This window comes from Crocodylus siamensis, chromosome 1, assembly GCF_052110815.1.
Source record: "Crocodylus siamensis isolate JL-2025a chromosome 1, ASM5211081v1, whole genome shotgun sequence".
Lineage (NCBI taxonomy): Eukaryota > Metazoa > Chordata > Crocodylia > Crocodylidae > Crocodylus > Crocodylus siamensis.
This window is the reverse complement of record NC_143395.1, coordinates 394,079,795-394,105,040: the sequence shown is the minus strand read 5'-3', so window position 1 is coordinate 394,105,040 and position 25,246 is coordinate 394,079,795. Positions and strand designations below refer to the sequence as shown.

The 25,246-nt window shown below is 45.6% G+C and overlaps 1 protein-coding gene across 1 annotated transcript in view; it reads right to left on the bottom strand.

Annotated features, from left to right (window-relative positions):
• TMEM123 (transmembrane protein 123) overlaps nt 1-24,816 on the bottom strand; it is a 30,932-nt gene extending 6,116 nt beyond the window's left edge. The window contains exons 1-4 of the mRNA XM_090030184.1: nt 24,523-24,816; nt 13,309-13,389; nt 8,325-8,354; nt 1,035-1,316 (exon numbers count right to left, since the gene is read on the bottom strand). Of these exons, the coding sequence (XP_089886310.1) occupies nt 1,035-1,316; nt 8,325-8,354; nt 13,309-13,389; nt 24,523-24,598 (469 nt within the window). The 5' untranslated portion in view covers nt 24,599-24,816. The remainder of the gene's footprint in view (nt 1-1,034; nt 1,317-8,324; nt 8,355-13,308; nt 13,390-24,522) is intronic.
• Nucleotides 24,817-25,246: the final 430 nt, after the last annotated feature.

Genomic DNA, 25,246 nt, shown 5'->3' with positions numbered 1-25,246 from the left:
CGCTAGGTTAAAAAGTCAGGTGCCTCTTGCTCCCTTCACTTCCTGCCCTAGGATTCTGTCATTCCTGCCTGAACATTGGCTCAGGTTCAACAGGGGGAGAGGGTTTCTTTACTGACTCTTCAGCCTGGTGGTGGTTAGGACATTTTCCTGGGAGGTTGGGGAACCTCCCCTAGTTGAAAATGGCTTCGAACTCAGGTCTGTTACTTTCTGGATAAATGCTTGAAGATATTAAGTGGGCTGTGGTAACAAGCTGAGTCACTGCCATACTTACAGCTGAACCAATCCTGTTAGTACGCATCAGGCACGCTCTGGGGACACACAATGGATCTGGCCTCTCCAGTGACAGGGGGAGTTTAGGTAACAATATGCTTCAAAGCTGAATCACAATGAGGTGTCAGCAGGAGTTAAGTCCCTAGCTACTCAGTCTGGATTGCTTCCAAGTTTGAATGGAAGACCAAATTTAGATGTCTTGGGAACTTTGCAGTCCAAAATTTAAGTGCCCAATGAATGCTGTGGATGCCTGAGTGGGAGTGTTCTGGCTTGCTGTTTGCAATTTGGGTGTCTAAAATCCACTTCAGTCCTGGTTAGTTGCCTAACTGACCCATATGAAATTTCCTCTGAATGTCAAACACCCTTAAACATATTTGAAAGTCCCAAAATAAAACTTCCAAAAAGCTTGTCACATTATCAAAGGGTTTTTTGACTTCTGGGTGCTTACGACATTTTGATGAACCTGTCTCTTATTTAAGTGTTGAGAGATCAGTGTATTCTCAGTTATACCTATTTACACCATCCAGAAAAGTTCCAAGAATTACACTGATGTAACTCAGATAAAATTATTTCCTGAAAATGGATTATCCAGCAAGCTGTGCTGTTTGTAAGTCCCAAAAACATGCTTGGAAACATGCTGTTTCCTAAGACTAACATAGGTGAAGCTATTTTGAATGAGATTTCAAACACTGAAGCACAATGTAGATAACAGACAGTCCGAGTTAGTGTGCCATAGGAAATAAAGAGCAGTCAGAAGCACATACCTGTTACAGAAACTGAAGCAGAGGTGGAAGGAGTACTGGCAGTGGTCACTGTAATATTGGGTTTTGATGGTGTGCTTGTTTGGGGTTTTGAAGTGGCTGTTGTGGTTGTCTGAGTGGTGCTAGCTGAATGGGTGCTATTGGCTGGTTTGGTGGTGGTGACTGGATGGGTGCCATTGGCTGACTGGGTGGTGTTGACCGACTGGGTACCATTAGCTGACTGCGTGGTGTTGACCGGCTGGGTACCACTGGCTGCCTCGGTGGTGTTAGCTTTTTCAGAGGGATCTGTAAATATTGTAAAACATAACATCACATGGAGAATACTGCCATTAAAAACCCACTAATTGTGAATAATATTTTGCATAAAATTGCAACTATTTAACGGTACAGTTTTGAAAGACTTCTGTAAATCAAAAGGCTTATTGTAAGTTATTCCTCCAGAAATAAGATGGAGAACCATTTGTCACAGAGTGTTTTTCTGCTACTGCAGGCACTAAGCCTATTAGTATGTGGTTATCCAATCTCAGAGCCCAACTCCTTCCACATGCATCTTCTGTGGAAAGGTGTCACTGCTAGGCTCCAATGCTGAAATCTAGGAGTGGGTGACAAGGTATTTTTGACGTATAGCCTCTGCTCTGTAATTTGTTTGATCCTGGATTTGGCCACTGTCTGCATTTAGGGGAGTTTTAGGGTTCTGCCCCCTATCACCTTAACTGGAGTTCACAGCTAGAGCATAATTATCCTAATAGTCATTTGGGATGGTGGGAACAGAGGAGAATTTAATTTCAGCTGTTTTTTAGTGAAAACTCTTAATTTCATTTGGGTCTCTTGAACCCTTGTAACATTTGAATTTCCCCCATGCTTGTAATTCAGGTCCCTTATGCAAGAAAGAGAAATACTGAGTTTTGAGGTAGAAACCCCCCTACCCCTCCGAAGAAACCAAAGTAAATGTGAGGAGGACAAGCTCCTCGGTTTCATAACTTTCAAATTCTTAAACAAGTCTACTGAAAACAGAATTATTATGGATTTACACAGATTTACATGCGATAACCTAGATCACGAGGAATGAATTAACTATATTTTGAATAAAAGACTGAATTACAGTCCCTGTAAAATCTATCACAAAACCGCAACAAACTTTAGTGATTATTCTTAAATTCATAAATTTCTCCGCAAGATGATAGTGACTACTTATGCTGGACATGGGTTATATCTGTTTCAGTAAACAGATTTCTAAGTCCCAATACTCACTGGAGTGGAAAGAGTACATTAGGTAAAACTGGAAAATGCACATTTAAGTAATGTTCACAAAGTTCACAAATTTTAGCACAATAAGAAATGTTCAAGAAAAGCAAAATCTAGGATCAGCACCAATGAATGCTAATTACGAACCCTCTTTAGGAAAATGAGACTATTCAGGAGAACGCTTAAGTACATATTTAACTGAGACAGATAGTTAGCCATGTTAATCTGAAGTCAGGCAGAGTATACTTTACAGACTAACTGAATCAGAGATGCATAAGCTTTCATGAGCAACTGTGAAGTGGGTTTCATTAGATGATTACATATCTCTGATTCAGTTAGTCTATAAGGTGCACCTCTTTGAGTCATGGACTCTACATGCGTGTTTGCAAAACTACAGTACTGTCAACCCCACCATGCCAAAAATCATGAGACAAATGATGTAAAAATCAGGTGATCGGCATGTAAATTATGAGTTGCTATTTTTGAAGTGCGTGTGTGGCCACTATTGTGAAGATGTGGGGGCCAGTGGGTGTGAGTGGGGGGCTTGGAGCCCAGAGAGGTAGGGTCCCCGCACACCCTGGCAGGATGCAGGAGTACTGTGGGTCAGGAATGAGAGGCAGCAGCAGAGCTGTGGCTTGGGAGTGAGAAGCAGACGCACAGACAGCACCCAGCTGGTAACTGGAGGGGAATGGTCAGGGGGGAGAGACTGAGTCCCCCCGTAAGCAAAATAGTGGGGCAGGAGCAGAGGCTGGGATGAATGGGGCCCCTGGGCTGGGGCAGGTTGTCCAGAGGTACAGGGTGGGGGGTGGTGGCTCCCCACAGCTGCAGGCACCCCCAGGACTTGTGCATCCTGCGGGCTCTGCGCCCTGCTGCCTTTGCCTTGGAAGCTCAGCTGTGCAATGCCCGTGTGCTTCCTGCGCCAGGTGGGCAGGGGATGTGCTGTAAGGCCAGTCTACTCTGTGTCCCCTGCCCGCATGGCGGGTGGCAATGACGTCACGTGGCTGAACTCCTGGGGCAAAGGCAACAGGGCACAGAGCCCCAGCCTGTGGCAGGCAGCCTGCCTCTGCCCCCTGGGACACACATACCCCCCACGCCTCTCCCAGGGGTGCATGCAGCAAGTTGTGACTCCCCCCACGCTCTGGACGAGCTGCCTGCCACACAACCCACCCCAAGCCCCATTCACCCCAGCCTCTGCCCCACTTCCATCCTCACTGTGGGGGCCTTCATCTGCCTACCCTGCCCCTTGCCTTTTTCCCTAGTCTCTTCCCTTCCACAGACTTACCAGCTGGGTGCTCTCTACACCCACCAGAAGGAAAATCCCGAGGGTGTAGAGGGTTGTATCCTGAGATTGTGTGTTAGGGTTGATTGGATTTGGAAATCATGAGTCTCGGAACTGTTTCGTGAGAGCTGGCATTACTGAAACTAACATATCAAAATCACAGCAATGCTGATTCTTTACATCCACTACTGAAAATGCAGAACAAAAGAAAAATCCTGTTGGATACACATTACAGACACTTGAATTCATCTTGCCTTCCCCAGGAGGGTAAAAGTTAAAGTTTAAAGTGCACCCCATGTGAAAGCAATTTATATTTTCCTCAGTAGGGGACAATCTAGCCAAGATTATAACAAAGAATGGAATGCAGTTTCACAAGTTCTGGCCAGCATTTGAGCTCTACTTGACTCTAGTTGTACTGTTACCAAACAGATTCAATCCCTAAAAAAGAGATAATGAAAGGTTTAGAATAAAATCCTACCACAGGGAGATAACAGATATGAGGAAATTAATACAGGAAGGAATAGAGAAAATTAACATGCTAAATATCTTTGTAATGAAATACTTTATCCTGGAGTAGAAGATTACAGTAAGATTAAAACCAAAACAATCCTAAGAAAAGATCATTCTTTTCCTAAGAAAGAACCAAACTAATGCAAACAAAATTTAAAACATTTTCCCCTCTATATTCTTATTATGTACATAGGAATATAAGAAGAAGAGCTCCAAGTATAACCTGTTATCTTTGCATTATTTATATAACCATTTATGTCTAAAGGTCACCCATATGTAATGGAATTCTTCTTTTTTGCCATGTGAAATTATATTTTAGATCATTTATAATTTACAGGAATACTAACACATTCTTGAAATGGATTATACATAAAGGGAATGAAGAAAAAGTAATTGGTCTTTAGTTATCTGTTTAAACTGACACTCAACTTGCACTCTTGAACATTTCATAGAAGACTATAAGAAGCTGTACTTCTTATGGATAAATTTAAAAGTGAAGACACATTGGTCTTAGTATTCAAGTCTTCCACTGACTGAATAGCACAGCCTCAAATAAAGTTGAAAAAAGGAAAGACAGCTGAAAGACTGAAGTACAGAGCTGCTGGATTATTTAACTGTTCAAAAGAGAAGTAGTAGAAATCACATTCTGAGATATTTAAAACTAGACTGATTAAAGTATTAGAAAATATTCTGCATGGAACACTCTACCACCTCCTCAATAAGCCGTTTCATTGATTATTTTTTTAATACTGTGGCATGGCACATAATATCCACGAAATACAGTTCAAAGGCAACATTCATTAAAGACGGGAAATCTAGAGCTATTCCATTCATGTGCTTACCTTGTGACAATTAGGCAAGTCAGCTCCTTTATGAAGCATGCGTAAAACACATTAAGTAAAATATAGAACACATTTTAATACTGATTGCAAAGCCTCCAAATGGCATAATCATCTCTAAGCAACAAAATAGCCCTTACTGTTAGAAGTACTTATGCTTTCACTTACCGTTCAAACTGTATGTGTGCACATGGGGGGAAAAAAACAGATGTGCTACTGAGCATGGTACTTTGTTGCTGATAATCTTTTGGAGTGAAATTAGCTGGGGTAACACTCAGGCCTGTGACAAGTGGGCTGGCAAGAACGCTCTTCCCTGCAGGCACCATGACCTATGTTCTCCCAGTCATGTGACTGGGTGCAGTGTTCATCCTAAACTGACACTAAGCCAGGCATATTCTTCAAAGTGAAATCCTTAAATACACCTGAGTGAATTACTATTCCAGGCTGGCCATTTTACCTATGCAATCCAGGAGAAATAATGTGCACTGTAACCATGCATTGGGTGTGTTGTCTCACCTCCCCACATTGTAACTCCGGGCTCTCGAGTCCAATTATTTTCACCTGTGCATTATCCATCTGCATAAGTAATCCCCACTGCTTGTCTGTGCTTCTCTTCAGTAGATCTCAAAGCGCTTTACAAAGACAGTCAGTTTAGTAACCCCATTTGTAAAACAATCAGACCAAGGCAGAGAAAAGTGACAGAGCTTGTTTACAGTTACCCAACAGGCCAGTGAAGACCTAGGTTCTGTACCCGGTTCTGCCTAAATCCCTGTGCAGTGCTCTCGTCTGCTAACAGCACCGTCTCTAAGTGCTTACATGCCCTCCATCATCACAGGACTATGAACCTATTCTCACAGCAGCCCTGGAAGGTGGCGAAGTTACAGTCTCTGTTTTACAGATGGGAAAAAGAGTCACAAACCCATGCCTCATAGGCAGTCTGTGACCAAGCCATGCTTTTAATGTAGACTTCTTATTCAAAATACAGTATAGCAATGGAAAACCTATTATCAGCAGTGAGCAGCTACCTGTGAAAACACCTCCATCGAATCACTTATATGGCACCTTGCCCTGTTGGCTTAAAGACTGTACAGATGTTGCAGAGGACTGGGACCCGAGGCAGGGATTAATAGTTATTTCAGCCCTACTTACACACAACAAGAGTAATAAGCAAATTCAATGAGAAAACACCTCACTATGAATGAAGCCCCTAAGCAAAGACGATGAGGTGAGACAAGCTGTCACTTTTAGATGAGATTGGAAATGGAGGTCCTTTCCAGCTGGGGCCATTAAAGACAAATAGTCCCCTGACTGATATTTGTCACTCCATTACTTTGTGTTGTTAAAAAACAGTGAGCACAGGCCATGCCTCATGCAGGAGTCTCTGAATTCCAGTGGTGAGTGAAAGGATTCCTGCATTTGAAAAGCTTTTTAAGTCCTTTGGAAGAAAAAGTTCAATAATATTAAAGAAGGATTTTTTTATATCAGTGCATTTCAGTTTCAGTGCAAAATTAATAATGCTTTATAATAAAAGAAAGAGAAATGAACTATGACAATTCTTCACTAATAAAAATTGGAAAAATTGCCATAGTTTATGCAAACGTCCAGTGTAAGTAATGCAACATTAGGACTGATAAACCCAACATTCAAATATCTGGAAATGAACTGTTAGGGTTTTAATCATAAACTTTTACTCCAAATTCCTTAAAAGGGAACAATCCTAAACTTTTATTCTCTTTCCTTATGCCTGTGCCTAAAAATAGGGCCTCTCTCTTTACATTGTTACGTGACATGTTAAACAATTCTAACATAATAAAAGCCATAGCACTTCCGGCTGTGCGTCTGTCTGTCTGTAACGCTCTGGGCCAACTGTGCAAGTGCCGCTCAGAGCTTTACTCACAGACAGACACACAGGCGGAGGCTGAGGCAGTGGGGCCAGGGTGTGCTCTGCCATGTGGGGGAGAGGGAAGGTGCAGAAAGGAGGGGATAGCTTGTGGCCCTGTTGGGGGCATGGTGCGTGGCTGTGTGGGGGGCATGCCATGGCAGGGGGTCCGACTTGATGATCTGCTCAGGTCCCTTCCGACCCTACAAACTATGAAACTGTGGCACATAGCATGGGATGGGGGGCAGGGCTGGCACGCGGCTGCTGGGTGCCGTGCACGGAACAGATGCAGGGTGCACGGGCAGAACCCATCAACTGCAGCACATGGCCATGAGATGGGGTGCACCCCCTGCGCCCACTTCTCATGCGGCACTCTGTGGCAGTGTGCCACATGCCCCCCCATGCACCACGCCCCACCCTGTGCGTCCATGCACCGCACTCCCCGCTGCACCCATGGGGCATGTGGGACCTGTGCCACACCCCCGGGCTGCTTCTCACACCACACAGCCAGCAAGCACTTCCTGTGCCATAGCCACTCCCTGTGCCATGCCCTGCAGCCATGCACCAACCCCCGCCCCCTGCATGGAGTGGGGCTAGACCCACAGTGCCGGGGGGAGGGCACGGGGCCGGATGCAGGTCTTTATCCCCGCTTCGTCCCCCTCCCCCCCCCCCCCCCCCCCCCCCCCCCCCCGGTCATTCATGACAGGCATTTTGCTAATACAATATATCATAAAAGCTGGAATTCCATACACAGCTTAACCACCAGCAACCACCACCACATACAGCTAAATTCTATTGTCAAATCATAAAATCATTGGGTTGGAAGGGACCTCAAAAGTCATCTAGTCCAGCGCCCTGCAGAGACATACCTAAACAATCCCAGATACGTGTCTGAGGGCATGACACCTCTGAATTGAAAACACACAACTTTAAACTGTTCAGCCATTCCCTGGAAACTTGGCTTACTCTTTATTCAGTGACATACAGAGGTAAAAGCACTGGAGTCTAAAGTCTGTAGTTGGAGGTGTTTGAACTATTTCTATACAAAATGTTTCAGCAGCACGTACAACGAAGAGTAGATTGTTTTTTTCCCCCATGAACAACTCAAAAACAACTTAGTTGGTTTAATTCAAAAGCCCATCTCAGGAAATAGTTGGAGAAAACTGTAAGCAACTGACGGAGGGAGGCAGACAACCTAGAACTCAATTTAGACTACAGGGGATCAACTTGCAGCTGTTTTAACAATACTGTATCATCTTTCACCTAGAACAATGAACACAGTCATGAAATGGAATAAATCATATTTTACACATTAAACCAAAATAGTAATAAAATCAACCATATAGAATATAAAGAAAAAGGGACAAGAATTCTTGGTATTAGTTCTGTGAAACTGAAAGCACAACACACAAATGCTGACCAGATCAACAATATACTTTTTTAATAAAAGCAAAATTATCTATGTATAAAAAACTTGACTAGTTTAAAGAGCTAAAAGTGTAACTAGAAAGGATTTCTGGGATTTAAAACGTTATACTTACCCAATGAGGTTGTCCGATTAACATTTTTTGCTGAAACAGAAGAAAAAATTAAATATGTAAGTCCAAATATAGGAATGCTTAAATATACGAGTCAACGTTTTTCGCACTAACATGTACTGAAAGAGCGTCAACTATCTGTTTCTTCCATTTTGTTTTGACTTGCAGATGGCAGAGTGCCTGGCTGCAGTTCCTTCTGCCAAATAAATTAATCAGTGATGAAACACCAGGCTATAATCCACGTTTCATGTCTTTTTCAAATCCCAGTAACAGACACTGGAGCTCTTTGTGCCCTAATGTTTCACTCCAAAACTCAACAAAGTTAGGGATGTACTTCTATTAGAATATAGCACATCCTTGCTAATTTTCTTAGACTTAGATTACAAATCTTTGCCCAATTTCCCCAGAACGTATCCCCTCCCCCCCCATGTGTAAACTCTACTTGGGTATCCAATATTTGCAGTTGTTCAAGCCTGGACTCTTGAACTCCAAATCCCAGAGTAAAGAGCTGGCTGAATCTGTAAAATGTCTTTCTTAATAAGCCACACAGTCACTTTAAGGTCAGTTGACATCACCTTCACTGAACTGTGGGCTTGACAGGCAAAGCTTCCAATCATTAAGTATCTTCCAGTTATGAAGCTTCTATTTTCTTTTAGATCTGCAGACATAGAGATCTACAATGTTGCTTAATGCCCTACTAGAATTATAGTGCACAAGTGTTTCAGATCATAGGATTTAAAAAACTCCATAATTTATAAACACATTAAATTGACTAATGTGGGTGAGAATGTAATATAATTGTATGTGATCGCACAAATCTGATTCTCATGCCAGAAATGGACACACTGAACAACAACATACAAACCACGAGTCAGCACAAAAACATCTGCGCTCTTACCCAGAAAGGTTTTGGTAGATTTCCACATTGTTTGCACTGATTTCCACTACTGAACTAACAGCTTTTTAACTTACACCACCATCAAGATTAAGGTGCTTCCTATCACAATGAGCTTTTTCTATACTGTATTTTTCATAACCAAGCCTTTTGCTGTTTATTTAGTTTCAATCATTTCAAAACTTTAGGGAGCGGTTTTCAAAGGCTCAAAAGGGAAGAAATCAACTGGTATGTCTATGTTTTGCTGGGCAGCACTGCACTGAGAAACACCACAGAGAAGGCACTGAGGCCCTTGGCAGATGTTACACTTAAGATGTGATCAGTCAGTTAATCATATTTTAAATAGTAACCTAGCAACACATTCAGGCACTTAAAGGGTGCCACAGAAAGGGAAACCAGCCACAACTTTCTTACACAAAAATGTGCAATATTTTTGTGGCTGGTTTCCATCGTACTTTAAATTGAGCGTGTGGCACAGTTAGGATGACACTGGAGTCTCCAATCAGCCCTAGGACAGTCCCCGTCAGCTGAAAATTGTGCCCTACTCGCCAATGCAGAGAGAGCCTGGGATCTTGATCCCCTCTGCACCATCAAGTTGAAGTTGGGTGCCTGACAGTCAGCTGATACTTGACTGGATCCAGGACTACACTGGGGCCTGAATCGGCCCCAGTGCAGTACCTGGCAGCTGACGTTCAGCTGATCATCTGCTGGATCAGGACCACACCAAGCAGCCTACCAGCTGCGGTGTGGTGGTCCCTAGAGCTGGCTGACTATCAGCGGCTTGTTGGCCAGTTCCGGAAACCACACCGTGATCAGCTGGAGTCCTGATGTACTTCTGATCCAGCTCATGATCAGCTGATTGTTGCCCAGTTACTGGGATTGCTCCATGAGTGGCTGGAACCTCAATGTGGTCCCCATTCAGCTGATGATCATCTGATTGTCATCTGTCTTGGGGGACTGCACTCAGACTGGTTCAAGCCCCCGTGTGGTCCCAGAACCAGATGACAATCAGCTGACTTGATGGTGTCAACTTAATGGTGCAAGGGGTGCCATGCATCAGCCTAGGCTCCCCCTGCACTGGTAAGTAGGATGTAATTGATTCCCAATCCCAAAATTGCGCATTCTGTCATGCAGTTGTAGCATGGTAGGAGGCATGAGTGCAGGGATCAGATCCCACCATACCTTTAAATGAATATCCGTCAGCGGCCTGAGAGGTAAAATCTAGTATAGCAACTGTGCAGTATCGACATTTCCGTGGCTACGTTTCTTCCAGTTCAGAGCTAGCGTGCACAATGTGCCTCAGAGCAGGGACATAAAAGATTACTATGGAGTAATTTACCTTGGATTTTACTCCACAGTAAGTTTGCTCTGTATTAAGGAGCACATGTCTGGCTCACATGACAAGCTACTAGGTAACAGGGGAGCTGGCCTGCACTGAGCAAATAGTTACCCAAGGTTGAAACCAGCTAGAGTAGATCCACAAAACCAACACACCAGCACACTGTTATTCATTTTCTGAAGGTTTAACTATCCCTAAATAATGAGTAATTGACACCATTATAAGACTACATCTTGTCTGTCTTCTCTATTGTTAGTCTGGAGGAATGTCAATATACTTCAAAGTAAATGAGCTGTGCACTTGCACCCTTAGTGCAGTACCTATGTTTCCAGTATGAGGCTGTCTTGTGCCACTGGGATTTATTTGATGGGAGTCCAGTCCAACATATAATATTTTATGACTGAATAATTTTATCCTTAATATTTTACTAACAAATTTAAGTTGAAAGATCAGAAGAAAAGCATCTACCCTTTTACCTTTCTGCTATGCTCATTATTTAACATTATTGTACTCCAATATGCATGATCAAACCTAGACTGTATTATTGTATCTTTTTATATGAAATAGATAATTACTAATAATGGAGCTAAGAATCATGCACTTCTATTCTCTTTTTATAAGATGCATCCTAATTCTTCTGCTGTTTATGAGAATGTTATACTGTTAACTTTTAAAGATTAAATACCTAGAATGGATTCTGTCAATCAAATAGGTAGGGTACATAAGAAAGATACATATACTTAAAGACATTTTGTCCTTTCTTTATCCTATAACTAGCGATCTACTAAATACACAGTTTCACGGAAATCGTGTAATTGGCAGTCTCCTGTGAAATAGCCGGTGCTCTGTGAAAAACTGTGGGAAACCAGCTATGTTAAAAAAAGCTGGCAAAGAGCTGGAAAAAAGCTGTTTCCTAGAACAGTGGTCTCCAAACTTTTTCGATCGTGCACCCCGATCAGTAAAAAATTTTTGAGCACGCACCCCCAATATATGTATGTTTATATAAATAGAAATAGAAGGTCTAATATTTTCTTCCTGCACCCCAATGGATCGTCTTCCGTGCACCCCCACTTTGGAGACCACTGTCCTAGAAGGTTGGGAGAGGGGGGAAGGGAGCAAGGAGAAAAAAAAAAAGCAGACTGCCTGCCTCCTGAAGCAGGGGGAAAAGAGAGAGGTGGGAAAAGTTCCCATCTCTAAGTCCAGAAGGGGAAGCAGGGGGCAAGGAAAAGCCCACCTGAAGTCCCCTTCTCTTGAAAGGGGGTGGGGGCAGGATGACGGCCAAAGCAGAGTCAGTCAGAGAACCTAAGCCCCTGATGTCCAGTCAGTCCAGGAGCTAGTCTGGGAAGCCCAGAGGGCTTTAAAAATGCTTGCAGGGACACTGCTGCAGCACGCCTACTTGCTTCTGCCTGACAAAGAAAAAGCATGAACGTGACCTGCAACCTGACCCTGGATGTGACCAGGAGCTGCCGCATCAATGGGCACCTGGAGTTGAAGGCACACATAAAAAGGAAAGCTGCAGAGGCTGACAGTCAAAAGAAGCAGCAAGTGACCACGTCCAGGTCAACAGTCTAGGAGAGGGCCAGGGGAAGAGGGCCTGTGGTCAGCTGGGACAGGCTCAATAGGGACTAGATATTCAAAGGAAGGTCTGGTGGTTTGGGTAGGACTGCAGGGTCCCATAGCGCTTGGGAGGGGTGCACAGCGCATGCCCATAGGGGCGATCCCAAAGAGACCACAAGGGTGATCCCATTCATGCCAAAGCAGAGACTGGGGGCTAGAGGTCCAGAGCAGGGCAGAGACTGGGGCCAGAGGCCTAATAGCCCAAGTAGGGGCAGAGACAGAGGCCTTGGAGGGCCAGATAAGAAGCTGGGGACCCAGTGGACTGGAGCTAAAGGGCTCAGCAAGACAAAAAGGGAAGAAGGCCACGGCCCTGACACGGAAATGATTGCAGGCTTGCTCTAGGACCCTTAAGCAGCCTCCATCCAAATAAAATAATACTATCAAAGGGGCTATGGACTAGAACCAGGGCAGGGATTGTGTGGCCACCAGGGGGCGTCACGGCCACCCTTGGAACCTGAACCTGTCAATTATACTTACATACACTGATTTTTCTTCCTATATACATCACTAAGTAAGAATTTTCCTACTCCTCTCATCATAGTACCCTACAGTCTGAATCACTTATAAAGATCTATTTGCCTCCAAGGTCCAGAAGAAGGAAGTTAACAACAGTGCATGAAAACAAGTCCCTTTTATAGGACTGCACCGTCTTCTGATACAGGGTATGTGGACACTGACCACATTACAATGGCAAATGCTATCATGGAGCACTATCCATCCAGCATTATCCATTTCCTGTGACAGTGATTCGCATTCCTAAGGCTATGCTGAGTATTAAGAAACAAGCATCCACTGCTATCCAGTTTCATTCAACCACAATGGAGTGCTGTTTGCTAATGTGCAAAAAAGACTGAGGAGTAACTTAAGGTGCTTTAGGGTTTGCATTTCTGATATCTCTTAGTACAGCATTGGGGAAGTCAGATCTTCTGGCCAGGAAGATACAGGGAGCAGCAGCATCTTTAATTTTAGCAACAATATAATTTTACTTGGAAGGTCTTTAATGTTGTCTTCTCATGTTAGAAGATGTTAATGCTCCTTTCACACATACTTCTTTTACCTCTGTTTTTCTGGAGATTTGTTTGATTTTTGTGCTTGTGTACAGAGTTGCAGGAACTAATGAGTTATCAGACACTCACCTGTTGTCGAAGAATGGGAGGCTGTGGTTGATAAAGATGTAACTGAATGGAGTACATTCCCTGGACTGGATCCTCCCGTATCTTATTAAAAAAACAAAACAAAAAACAAAAAATGGTGAAAAATTGACCTCTCTGTGTTTAAAACCCGCCACTTTGGCTTGAAACTAAACAAGCCTTTCCTCAAAACATCCATATAACTGCCAGCCACGGCTACAATCAGAGTAAAAAGCCCTCTTTCCCCCTGCAGTTGGTGGTAATTTTGCCACTGATTTCTACTGCAACAGGATCAGTGCCACATTTGGATCCCCCGTGGCAGTGATCCCCAAACTTTGTGGGTTGGAGACCTTACAGTCACTTCCCCTGGCTTCCCCTCATCCTTTCATGTTGTGTCATAGCTGATGCACTGGTGAATCTTTTGCTGGTTTTGTCTTGGTTTTGTATTTTTTTTAAATCATATTTGCAAAAATAAGAATGGAAAACTGAAGGCAAAGCCAGAAGGCTTTGCCTTCACTTTTCCATTCTTATTTTCTCTCCCTGTTCCTTTCCTGTTCATTCTCCCCTCTTCATTCTCCTGTTTTTTTTTTGTTACAGACCAGGTCTACACTAATGGCTTTTGCCACTAGAGTAATGTTATTTATGGATGCTTTTTTTTATGATACTCTTATCCTGGGAGATGCACAATTTTGCTCGTGCTGCATAAGCTGCATCTACATAAAAAGGATTTGCCAGTAGATCAATACATGAGAATAGGCGTTGGCCATTTTTTCCTTCCTTCGTCTCATTCTTTTGATTTCTCTCTTCTTCCTCTCCCCCCGGTTCTCTTTTTTTCTCCCAATATTCTCTTTCTGTCATCTCTCATCCTTTTACTACTTCTGCTTTCCCAATTCTGCTTCCCATTGCTGTCTATTCACCCCTAACTTTCAGGTTTCCATCAGCAGTTCTTATCTTGTTTCCCCCTGCACGTGTGCTGGTGATGTTCTGTCAGTTCAGTGTTTCAGGCTGTTCCTTCCCCATGTTCCCTGTCTTATTCATCTCTTGAAAGTTAATGCTGCTGTTAAAATAAATTTATTTAGGCTTTTAACTTGACTAAGGAAAAGAGAGCGAAGAAAAAAAATTGAAAAAGATGATGTTTAAGAATATTTTAAAATAAAAAAACCCGTCTGCTTTATTATGTCTTTTACAGTTGTCTGGGAACAAATGTTTCTTCCTTTCCTAAAAACAAAAAGATGATAATAGTTTTTAAAACAAAATGTGCTGCTGAGCAAGCAACTGTTATGTGTAACAACCAAATGATTTACCTTTTGACTCTCTTTCAAGGTTGTTTTGTTTAAATCATGTGTCTATTTTCACAGTTTTAAGTATAAAAAGGTATGTTAACTTGTAGAAGGGAGGAGTTCTGTTTAGAACCCTCCCTGCGATCCCTTGTATGAGCTCCAATAAATTCAGACAGGGTCTATTAATTCTATACCAAAACACAACGCGAAGTTTGAGTTCTTCCACGCTAGCAAGAAAGCAAATGCTCCCCTCCACATCAGAAAATCAGAGATCCTCACAAGACCTTACAAGTCTTAGCAATTATGAAACCTTGTTTTAGGAGTCTTACTTCCCAGTGAAGATCTCAGAATTATGAGGTTTGCAGATTACATGTGAACGTTAAGTAGTTCCCATTTCAAAACACTGATATTACAATAAGAGAAATACAGTAGATGGGACATTTAATACGTTGTTTACAAAAAGACTGCAATTCTACAGACTGCCTGTATTTACAGCAGAATGGGAACTGAGTTAAAATCTTTCCTGAGAAGGATCCAATCTTGCAAAACCTCCTAACCTAAGGGTTTCAGTGGGATACTTGTCTGGGAGAGACTTTGTAGAGAACTCTATTTTCCCTGGCAGTCCAAGAACACATTTAATTTTTTAGCAGTTAATTCAGATTTTTCTTTGTCTCTGCTAATCACAATCTTTATGTTAACCAATTCTATGCAATTGCAATTGTGTGTTCTTTGCGCTAAGACCAATAATCTGCCTACATAAATGAACGCTCATTATCTGATCTACTAAAGTTTCTGTTGTGCTGGGAGGTATTAATGGATCTCACCAAAGGGGTCTCTGACCTACAGACAAGAACAGCTTTTTTCAAAGTTGATAGGTAGGCCAACCACCCTTTTCTCAGATGCTGTTAAAGTACCTAGAATATAGTAGGGCTCACTTCCCAGAAGGTCTCCTTTAGTTTTATCTTTATAAACTGAAAGACCAATTAAGACATTTCATGTACTCATAGAGGAAAACAGTAGGAAATCAAGGGAACAGGAGGTCAGAAACTATGTGATACATCTCTGGTTCTCAGCGGTGTAGGTTGTAGCTGTGTTGGTCTAAGGCCATAGGCAGACAAGATTCGTTGGGTAAATCCGATATCTTTTATTAGACCAACTGCACAGTTAGTCTGTAGTTCTCAACCTTTTTAGACTTGAGGCACACCTTGCTAGACTCAAGGCACCCCTTAGAAGTGCCAGCTCTTAGCTTTCGATTATTTTTTGACTACAGAAATATAATAGAAGTCTTCTGTTACTCAGAAACCCCACAACAGATTCCAGAATGTTTGTACTATGACTCTGTATGGGAAATCTTGGGGTTTATCTTGTGACATGTATAGGAGTCTGCACACTGAACAGTACTACTATTGAGCAGCATCCTTTAAAGGTGCTTATAGCACCCTGATTGAGAATAACTGCAATATATTATGCAACAACATTTTCCTGGGACTGCAAAGACAAACCCTAGGATATTGTATGATTGCAAGTCTGCAGAGGGGACAGGGCACAAAAGCAAAAAACACAAGAAAAGTCAGTGAAAAGTAAGAGAAAAGACCTGTGTGAGGGACAGTAATAGAAGAGAGATTCCTGGGGCATAAAACAAACAGCAGAGGATGCTGGAAACTGGGCAAAGAGCAATGCCATTGGCTACTGGTATACTTTGATCTCGGAAACAGGTCTTTGTGTTTATTTATTGTAAATTAATAGGACTGAACTAAACAAATGCCTGACACTTCCTTCTCCTCTTATTACAAACAAACCAGCAAGGTTTCATATTATGTTTAACTACTGTACTTTGGCAGAAGGGATAACACCATTTCATCATAAGTCTGCTGTGTTCCTCCATTAGAAACACCAGTAGACACATCTTGAAATACAGCCACTTGTGGTTTGTTACAGTGAAGGCACTGAGCCTGAATGAAAAACACTTCCTGTGCAACTCTCAGATGGTATCTGTCAGTTATTCCTATCATCTGAGCACACTTGTGTTGTTTTAATGCATGAAATACCACAGATCTGAGGCAACCTAGCTTGGCTGGATAATACAGAAGTAAACCTTGTGTATATTCAGACTGAACACAGTTCTTTCAGTTTCAGGTGGCAACGGCCTAAGAGTCATTTCCAAGGGTCACGATGAATAGGGGTTAGAAATCTTCATGTGCATGTACATACAAGATTAAGAAATCTTCATGTGCATTAAACAGATAAAGGGGTTTCAGATAAGCACAGCCTGTCACTTGCACAAAATGTAAAGAGCAATGTAAAGCAGCAAAATTTAAAATGTATTTTATTCTGCCTATTAAATAAGGCTTTTGTATCTGAGCTGCACATTGGGGTTTTGGCCAGAGACCTCCAGAGCTAGCAGATTGCAACAGGTGAGCATAAGCTAGCTGGGTCTGTCCCAGACTCCTAGGGTCTGTAGGTCAGGAACAGAAGGGGACTCACTGAGTTACATAAACACATTTAAAAACATGCTTACAGCAAAGCATATTTAAATATTTCAAGATTAGGGCCCAAATGTGATTAGTACTAGGCTTAGAGGTAGCTGGCATATGTAACCTTATGTTCATTAGAAGCCCAACTTCACCAAATGGAAACAACTTGTTCCAAAACACCATGTGATGCTACGGTTCTTTTACGGTTGCAGTGAAGTAGACAAGGTATTAGGTTCATTCTGGAGTTATACAGCCTCTGCCCATAGGATGCTGCGTGCCTGCTAGCGCACAGTCTACCCAGAAGAACTCTGGTTAAGATCCATCCTCCCTCTGCAGAAGTGGATGGCACTGGGTACTGCCTGAAAGCTAGGATGGCCAAGGCAGCAGGAAGTTAAGATGAATCTGACTATCCCATCCATCTGTGGAAAGGGAGCACCAGTGAATCCCAATGTGTAAATCTGCTCCTCCCATGCAGAAACCCCAGCATTAACAGGGAAAAAGCAAAGCCAGCATTTGGGAGACATGACAGGTTTCATAGGAAGGCCATTTCCTTTGAAAACTGTCTGAAGGGTTTCTGACAACTCGTACACCAAAGACCCGAGGGCCTAGAAACTCTGCATGTGTTTTAATCTGTTCAATCTGGCAAGGACTGGGTCCTTTGAAAGGTGGCAACTATGGGGCTAAGGATCTGAACAGTTAAACAATTAATTGTTTAACGATCAGCTCAGTGATAGGATCTAACCTACCTGTTATTGTTTAGCCCGGGCCGTGCACTCCAGGAGGGAAGAGGGCGGCGGGGGCAGGAAAGAAGCCTTAAGGTGCCCCAGCAAGAACTGGGAGATGGCAGGGCAGGAGGGAGGGAGAGGAAGGGGAGGGGAGGGGAGGGATTGCATGCTCCCTCCCTCTCCGTGCAGCAGTTGACATGGGCTAGTAAAGCCTCTGACTGGTTCCTGCCTGCCTCTCCCATCTCCACTCCTTTCCGCGCTGCTGCAGCTGGTGGTGGTTGCAGCCTCTCACTGGCTGCTGCACTCCCAGGATTCCTGGGCTGCGCTGCCTGCCTGGCAGGGCTGCTTTGGCCCCTGGCTCCCCATGCTGTGCGGGGTGGGTGGGTGCAGCCCCTCTGGCATGACAGGGTAGGAGGACAGGGCAGGCGCTGGCCCAGAGCTCAGCACCCTCTCCACTCCCAACTTCGCAGAGCCATGGACTGGAGCCCAGCGCTGCTGCGCCCATCCCCGTCCCTGTGCCCAACTGATTAATTGTTTAACCTGTTGCAATTACAGCAGGTTAAATGAATATTTATTTAATTGGTATTTACATCCCTACATGGGGCCTAGTGTTACCATCACTCTCCCCTCGCTACTGACCTGGAATGCCAACGGGAGCCCCGTGACCTGAATTTTGGTGGTGGACCTCATCCCTGAATTCAACAAGTGCCTTACATTTGACAGCCCTGCTATAGGCTAACAAGCCTGACTGAATGATGTCTCCCATGATGCAGTGCATTCTCCCCTCTGAGTGACAGGGTGCATCAGGAAGTGTCTTCAAATTCAGAGTTTTGATGACACAACTATATGCAGGCTTGTTACAAATATACTTAAGTAAGCATGCAAACAGTGTATGGAAGTTCCCTAAAAAACAGGGAAGAGAAGGCTCCTTAAAAAAGCAGCTCTCTACCTCAACCATCTGAGACCCATAAAACAGCTGACTATTCTTGCTGCAACCAAAATCCTTAGAGACTAGACCGAGACCACGGCTGTTTTTTTGGTTCTAGAGATAGGGCCTGAAGGCTGACAAAAGTTCTCATTTCTGGGTAGCACAGTCTAAGATGCTATATATTGGTTTTCATACATATTGCCAGCTGAAGCCTTGGAGCATAATGAACAGCATATGGTGATGAGGTCTTTTTTTTTTCTGGACCATGCAGTGTGCTTTTCTCTGGGGAATGTGCCATTTGACAAGGTCATAAAGCCAGCTTCTGGGCATGTTGAAGCAGATGCTTTCCCAGGGCCTGGTGTGACATCATGTTACAACAGGAAAAATGGTGAGAGAGAAGACAGTAGCCTTCCTCACTCCCATCTAGGGATGTAAATACTGTTTAAAATGCTATCCGTTTAACCTCTTCCAATTATAGCAGTTAAACAGTTAACTGACACACCACACCTACACTTTAGTGACCTCTGGCAGGAATGGCCTCAGCCCCTTATATCTTCGTCATGCTCCCAGCGCTACACAGGTCCCAGGCTGGTGGCAGGGAGGGAGCTGCAAGCAGGTGGTAGCGGGCATGGCTGAGTCACTAGATGGTGCTGCCCAGCTGCAGACTAGCGGCTTCCCCGTGCCCCCAGAGGCAGGGGCTGGGGACCTCTCCTGCGCCTGGATCCCCATCTCACCACTACGAGGCAGGGCCTTCCTGCTGCAGCACCGAGAATCCCAGCTGCATGGTGGATCTGCCTGGCCCCTGCTGCAGTGGAGGGGCCTGAGCAGGACCACGAGCTCCCTGCACCTCCAGCTGTGCTTGTGCTGCTTCAGCCCAGACCTAAAGACTCCTCTGCGTTGCTGGGCTGGGTCCTCCCCAGTTCACCCCAGGGCACGGGGTGGTCTGGTCCCAGGTGGCCTCTGCCATGTACATTGCATCCTTTCCCCTTCTGCCCATGGCACTGGGGCTGTGTGGAGCCTGGCCCAGCCTGGAGGTAGGGTTGAGTGCACGGCTGGCTCAGCCTGACGATGTGCCAGCAGCTGCAGCGGGCAACACTGAGTCTGGGGGGGTCACTGCCAGCCCCTTGCACGGTCAGCATGGCCCCAGGGCATTCCCGAGGGGCGGCAGCAGGGATCCCAGAGGGAGAATTAGAGGTGCACAACAGCCTCCCAGGCTGGAGCTGCTACCCCTCAGGACTACCCTGGAGCTGTGCACATGCACACCCAGCAGAGGTCACCCCACTGGGACCAGATCCCACCTGCTGCCAGGGTGAGCTGGGGGCAGAGGAGCCTTCAGGTCTGGGCTGTAGTGGCACAAGTGTAGCTGGAAGTGCAAGGAGCCCATTGCCCCGCCTGGGCCATACCTGCCTGCAACTCACTCTCCGCCAGCGGCCTGGGACCTGCACAGCACCAGGAGCACAATGAAGACGTACGGGGCCGGGGCCGTTCCTGCTGGCAAGTCAGTAAACAGAAAGTGGGAAGCATTATAAATATAATTGTCAGTTAATTGTTTAACTGTTTACATCCCATTTCCCATCTAGGGAGAGTGGTAGTGATCTCAAAGTTGAGAACCCATTACCTAGAGTAGGATTTCTCAAATTGTTTGAACTAATGTACCCCTTTCAAACCTTAATTTCTTGCAAGCCAGCATGCGGCCTTATTAACTGATGAGGGAGTCCAATGTTTACTCATAGACAACTTGGTTTAGTCTCCTGGACCACTAGTGGTTAATGGGCCCAATGACCCAGAAGGATGATAACAGGGAAGCAACAAAGCCCGAGCAAGTAGCCCACACCTTTGTACGTTAAGTGTCATACGTAGTGCGTATCATGGCTATGTGGAAGATAGGACATGTGCCGGGTGTTTCCTTTCTCAGAGAACAGAGCAGGTAAGTATACAAAAGGCAGAGTTTTGCTTCAGGTGTCTGAACTATGGCTTTGAACAGGCATTCACTTCAAGCAGGAGACATTTTTTAAAAATCTCCCTCCACAGAAATCATTCTGGGAAGGGGAGCAGATAGGTTTTTAGTGTGCAGCTGCCCCCTCTGAAGAAGAGGTGGAGAGCAGCAGTCCAAAGCACCCAGCCTCAGGCAGTCCCCGCTGCGCCCCTCTCCACCTGGACCAGACCAGGAGGGGAGCATACAAATAACATTTGTTCTTGTGAGAGTTGTTCTGGTAAGTGGGATCTTCCAAGTTGACACAGAAAATCTGCTCCTGGAATAGGCATGTTTCCTCCAGGAGCAACTGAATATATGCTTGTCATTTCTACCCAGGGAATGGCAGTTCTCCTGGTTGAAATGTAATGCCAGTATGTGGCCTCTGCTTTTCCACTTGTTCTTTTTTATTTAAAATATGATCATTACTTTCAGTCTCCTGGATGTCACAAAATGGTGTGTTCTGCACTTGTTTTGTTTTCCACCTAAGGACTTGATATATATGTGTTGCCTTAATAGTAGATTAAAGTGACAGCAGTCATTTGAAACTCCGCTTCTGTTTGAACATTTGGAGCCCACGCTAGTTGCCGTCCCTCCCGCACTGGGCATTTGGCAGAATACTAGGTATCCTTTCCAACCTGCCCTTGTGCTGCAAACTGGTGTCATTTTCAGCCTCACTGAAATAGGTATAAGCATCAACAGCAGGGAAAAAAACAGAACAAAATGATTTTTTAAAACAGAATATGATATTTAAGATGCATGCTGTAAGTACTTGGAAATGTAAAGTACAAGGGGTAGTTAATGAAGTTATGTCTGGATACACAACTTGTAATTTTGATCAATGTACCACCCTGACCTTTTTATCAGCCACTTAAAGTCATCTAGAGCAGTGGTTCTCCACTCTGTTTGTACCAGGACCCATGGCCAGTCCCGACACAGTGCCCCTCACGCCCAACTCTCTGCCCCCTGCCCCAACCCCTCAGCATGTGGGGCAGGGGGTGGGTGTGAAGCATGGGCACCCCAAGCAGCCCCTCACAGGCTGCAACTCTGCTAGCCTGCAAGGGAAAAGCCATATTTTTCTCCTGTAAAAGAGAATCCATTTTGAAAAGTTTGTTCATGACCCTTTCATATATATGACTCCTGCGACCCATTTTTGGGTCACAACCCACAGGTTGAGAAACACTGATCTAGAGCCTTTCCATTGCTTTTATATCAGGTTTTGGTGGCTTATTTCCCTACACTATCAGTAGGGACCTACTTAATTCATGGCCAAAGGAATTTTCATGGCTTAGTTGCAGCACAAAGACCCCATTACATGGGCATTTCCCAGCAGCCTTGCCCCTCGCCACTTATTGGACAGACCACTGGGGGGAGGAGGGATGAGTGGGTGGCCACTGCCTTGGCTGCTGGCTATACTCTGTGCAGCCCCACCCCTCGCCACTGCTTGGCAGAGGCCCCAGGGGAAGGAGGAACAAGGGGTGGCCATCATTTTGGCTAATGCCATCCCTTTGGGTGGCCGCACCCCGCATGTCTCATATTACTTAAGCGAGCTGGTTGGCATATATTGCTTAGGAAGGTTGTGCATTGGCTTACAAAGACAGATCATGCCATTTCTCATGTAAATCAGAGCCTCCATTGCACAACAACATCATAATCAAGTGAATACAGATTAAGTTTCTTCAAAACAGCATATTATTTTACAGAGACAAGGGAGAGTTATTTTCTATTTAAAATGAGATTTGAAAGCATGTTACAGTCCTCCACCTGCTTTCCCATTCCAATTTTCATTACAGTTTCACCATAGAAAACACAACGTAAAATCTTTAATGGTGTATCTTGAACAAAAGTGGCAAGTCAGGACTGCTAGACCACTGATACTTCTCTTCTGTTTTTGATGTCAGGTTAATTTTTTGTACCTTGTTTTTGGTTACCTAGTAAAGACCAAATGATTGTGCTTTGCCTCTTTGAGGGCAGTTGTGATATTCTGTCTGCCTAGGGTTTTCTATTACTCATTATGGTATAAATATTTTCTGAGGATCATGACCGTGGACCAAATCAGGGCCAAAAAGGAGAACTCCACAGGCATGAGAATAAAGCAGACTTAGAACGAGCATTATTGTAACACCAAATTAGTCCCTTCCCTTGTGTCAAGCAGTAGTGTCACAATTGCAGAAAGGGCAGCAGACAGTTTTCTTGCTCCTGCTTGAATATCAGCAAACATCCGGAGGCAGTGCTGTAACTATTTCCTCCCCTGATTTTTGGCACTGCACTACACAATGGCTCTGACATTAGAGCTCCTCCCTCCCCTTTCTCTTTGCATCCTGAACAGGCCTCCCTGAATAATTCAAGACGAAGACCTGCAACAGAAAGAGCTCCTTGCAATGTGTTCCTGTTGCTGCTTTCAACCGCGGCTTTGCTTATAAACTTCACATACCTAATCATCATCTTTGCCCACCTTGTGCCCCTATCTGTGAGTATGTTTGTGCATGAGGAAAAGGTGACAGCAATACCAGGACAAATCTGAGGTGGAAAGAGCGAGGTCACAATTTCTTTCCTACTTATTGAATGATGAGCACAAAAAAATAGCAGGTTCTTGTCTCCTCCAAACGAAGAAGGCTTCCTGGCTCTTCATTCAGAAATACTACAAATATTAAGTTTCATTTTACCCATCTGCAAAAATCTCATCCCTTAAAGAGGCTGAAGGATGGTTGTTTATAAAAATTCCTTTTTCCCTGCTGTGTGCTAGGCACCTGAATGAGATGTAACCTAACACAACTACAGCTTTAAACAGTTTTCTCAGGAGGGTAGGCGATTTTATTCAATCATACTGCACTTCCTTGCCATCTCTTGCACTACTGGCCTTATGATGGCAGAGTACAGAAACCAGGTGAGAGGTAATGATTTTTTTTAGAGAAATTTTTCATGTTCCAAGCCAATTCAAGCCCCCATCCATGAACTAGTCCAGAACTGTAAGCAGCCCCACAACTGGCAAACATCCTCCACCCCCACCAGGGGCTTCAGATATTTCCAAAGTCTTTTGGCAGACATCCTATGTGCAGGCCCAAGCCCGGAGGCATGGGGTTCGGACGCCCCCAAGTTTCACCTGCCCTCAGCCGTACGGCTGCAGGAGCCAGCCATGAAGGAGGTGAGAGGCAATGAATTCTTAGGGTGAAGGCCAGCAGGGCTGAGCTTTCTCCACTGCCCCCTGCCTGCTCCCCAGTATCCCGTCCCCTGAAGGGCGATTCCGACCTCTTCCACAGCCGGCTCAAATCCTTCCCCAAGTAGGAAACCTGCCGCACCCCAGACCCAGCTCCGTGCTGGGGTGCAGGTGGCCCCTCCAACCCCGACCAGCGGCTCTCAATCTTTTTTGTATGTAAACGTGGACGGCCAGTCCCGACCCGGTGCCCCTCACTCCCGCACCAGTGCATAGCAGGGTCTGGGGCATGGGGGCAGGGGGCCAAGCAGCCCCTCGCAGGCTGGGACTCGGCCAGCGGACAAGGGAAAAGCCACGGTTTCCCTCGTTCTCCTTTACAGCAAAATGCATACAGGTTTTGCTTTATTTTTAAAATCGGTGCCTTTTTTTTTTTTTTTTACATAGTCTTGCAGGCGCGACCTGCGATTTTCCACCTTTTGGAGACTCGAGGCAACTCTTCTGCACCACCCACGACCTTGGGGTGATGCCCAGCCCGTGCCACCTTCCCCGCACGCCGGGACGTGCAACCTCCGGCGCGGTGACAGCGCCCAGGCCCCGGAGGAGGCGGCTCTCAAGGGACCCGCCTCGTGCACCCCCGCCCGGAGGCGGCTTTCCCGGGAGCGGCCGGCGCCGCGCGGCCCCACTCACCTGGCGGCGCGGAGAGGCCGGAGGCAGCGGCGAGGAGCAGCAGCAGCTGGAAGGCGGCGGGCAGGCGGGGGGCCATGGCTATGGCTGTGGCCACGGCCGGGCGGGGCCGGGGCCGCGTGCTCGGAGCCGCAGCCGCAGCCAGGGCGCGCGGGGCGAGGGCGCCACGTGACGGGGCGGCCGCGTCTGCCCCGCCCCCGCGCGGCTGCGCCCGGCCCTCGGCTGGCAGCCCCCTGGCGGGGCGGCGGCGGGCTGGCCTCCCTCCTCTCCCTTGCGGCCTCCTGCGTGGAAAGGCTCCGCGCCCTTCCCCTTCCCCAGCCCGTGCAGGGGTCTCCAGCTGCCCGCCCCCCTCGGCGTCCCCAGACTCGCCCACGTAGGGGACAGTCCGGTTGGCCCCTGTCCTCTCTCGGTAGGAAACCCGACGCCTTTATGGCCTCTGTTTGTCTCTTCAAGAGAAAGAGAAGATCAAGGCGTGGGGTTTCCCACCGAGGAGCAGACAACCGGGATGTCCTCTAGGATGGCCACCCGCCAGCCCCGATGTGGCTGTGGGGCGAGCGGGGGGGGGGGGCAGTGGCAGTGTCGATGGCCTGCCAGCTTTCCTGACCCATGGGGAGCTCTGCAGGCCATATTGGGCCCATGGGCAGAAGTTGAGCACCTCTGCTTCACACCAGTGAGTTTCCGCCTTTTATATACTCCAGGCAACTGTTCGGCATTGAGTTGTACCCCG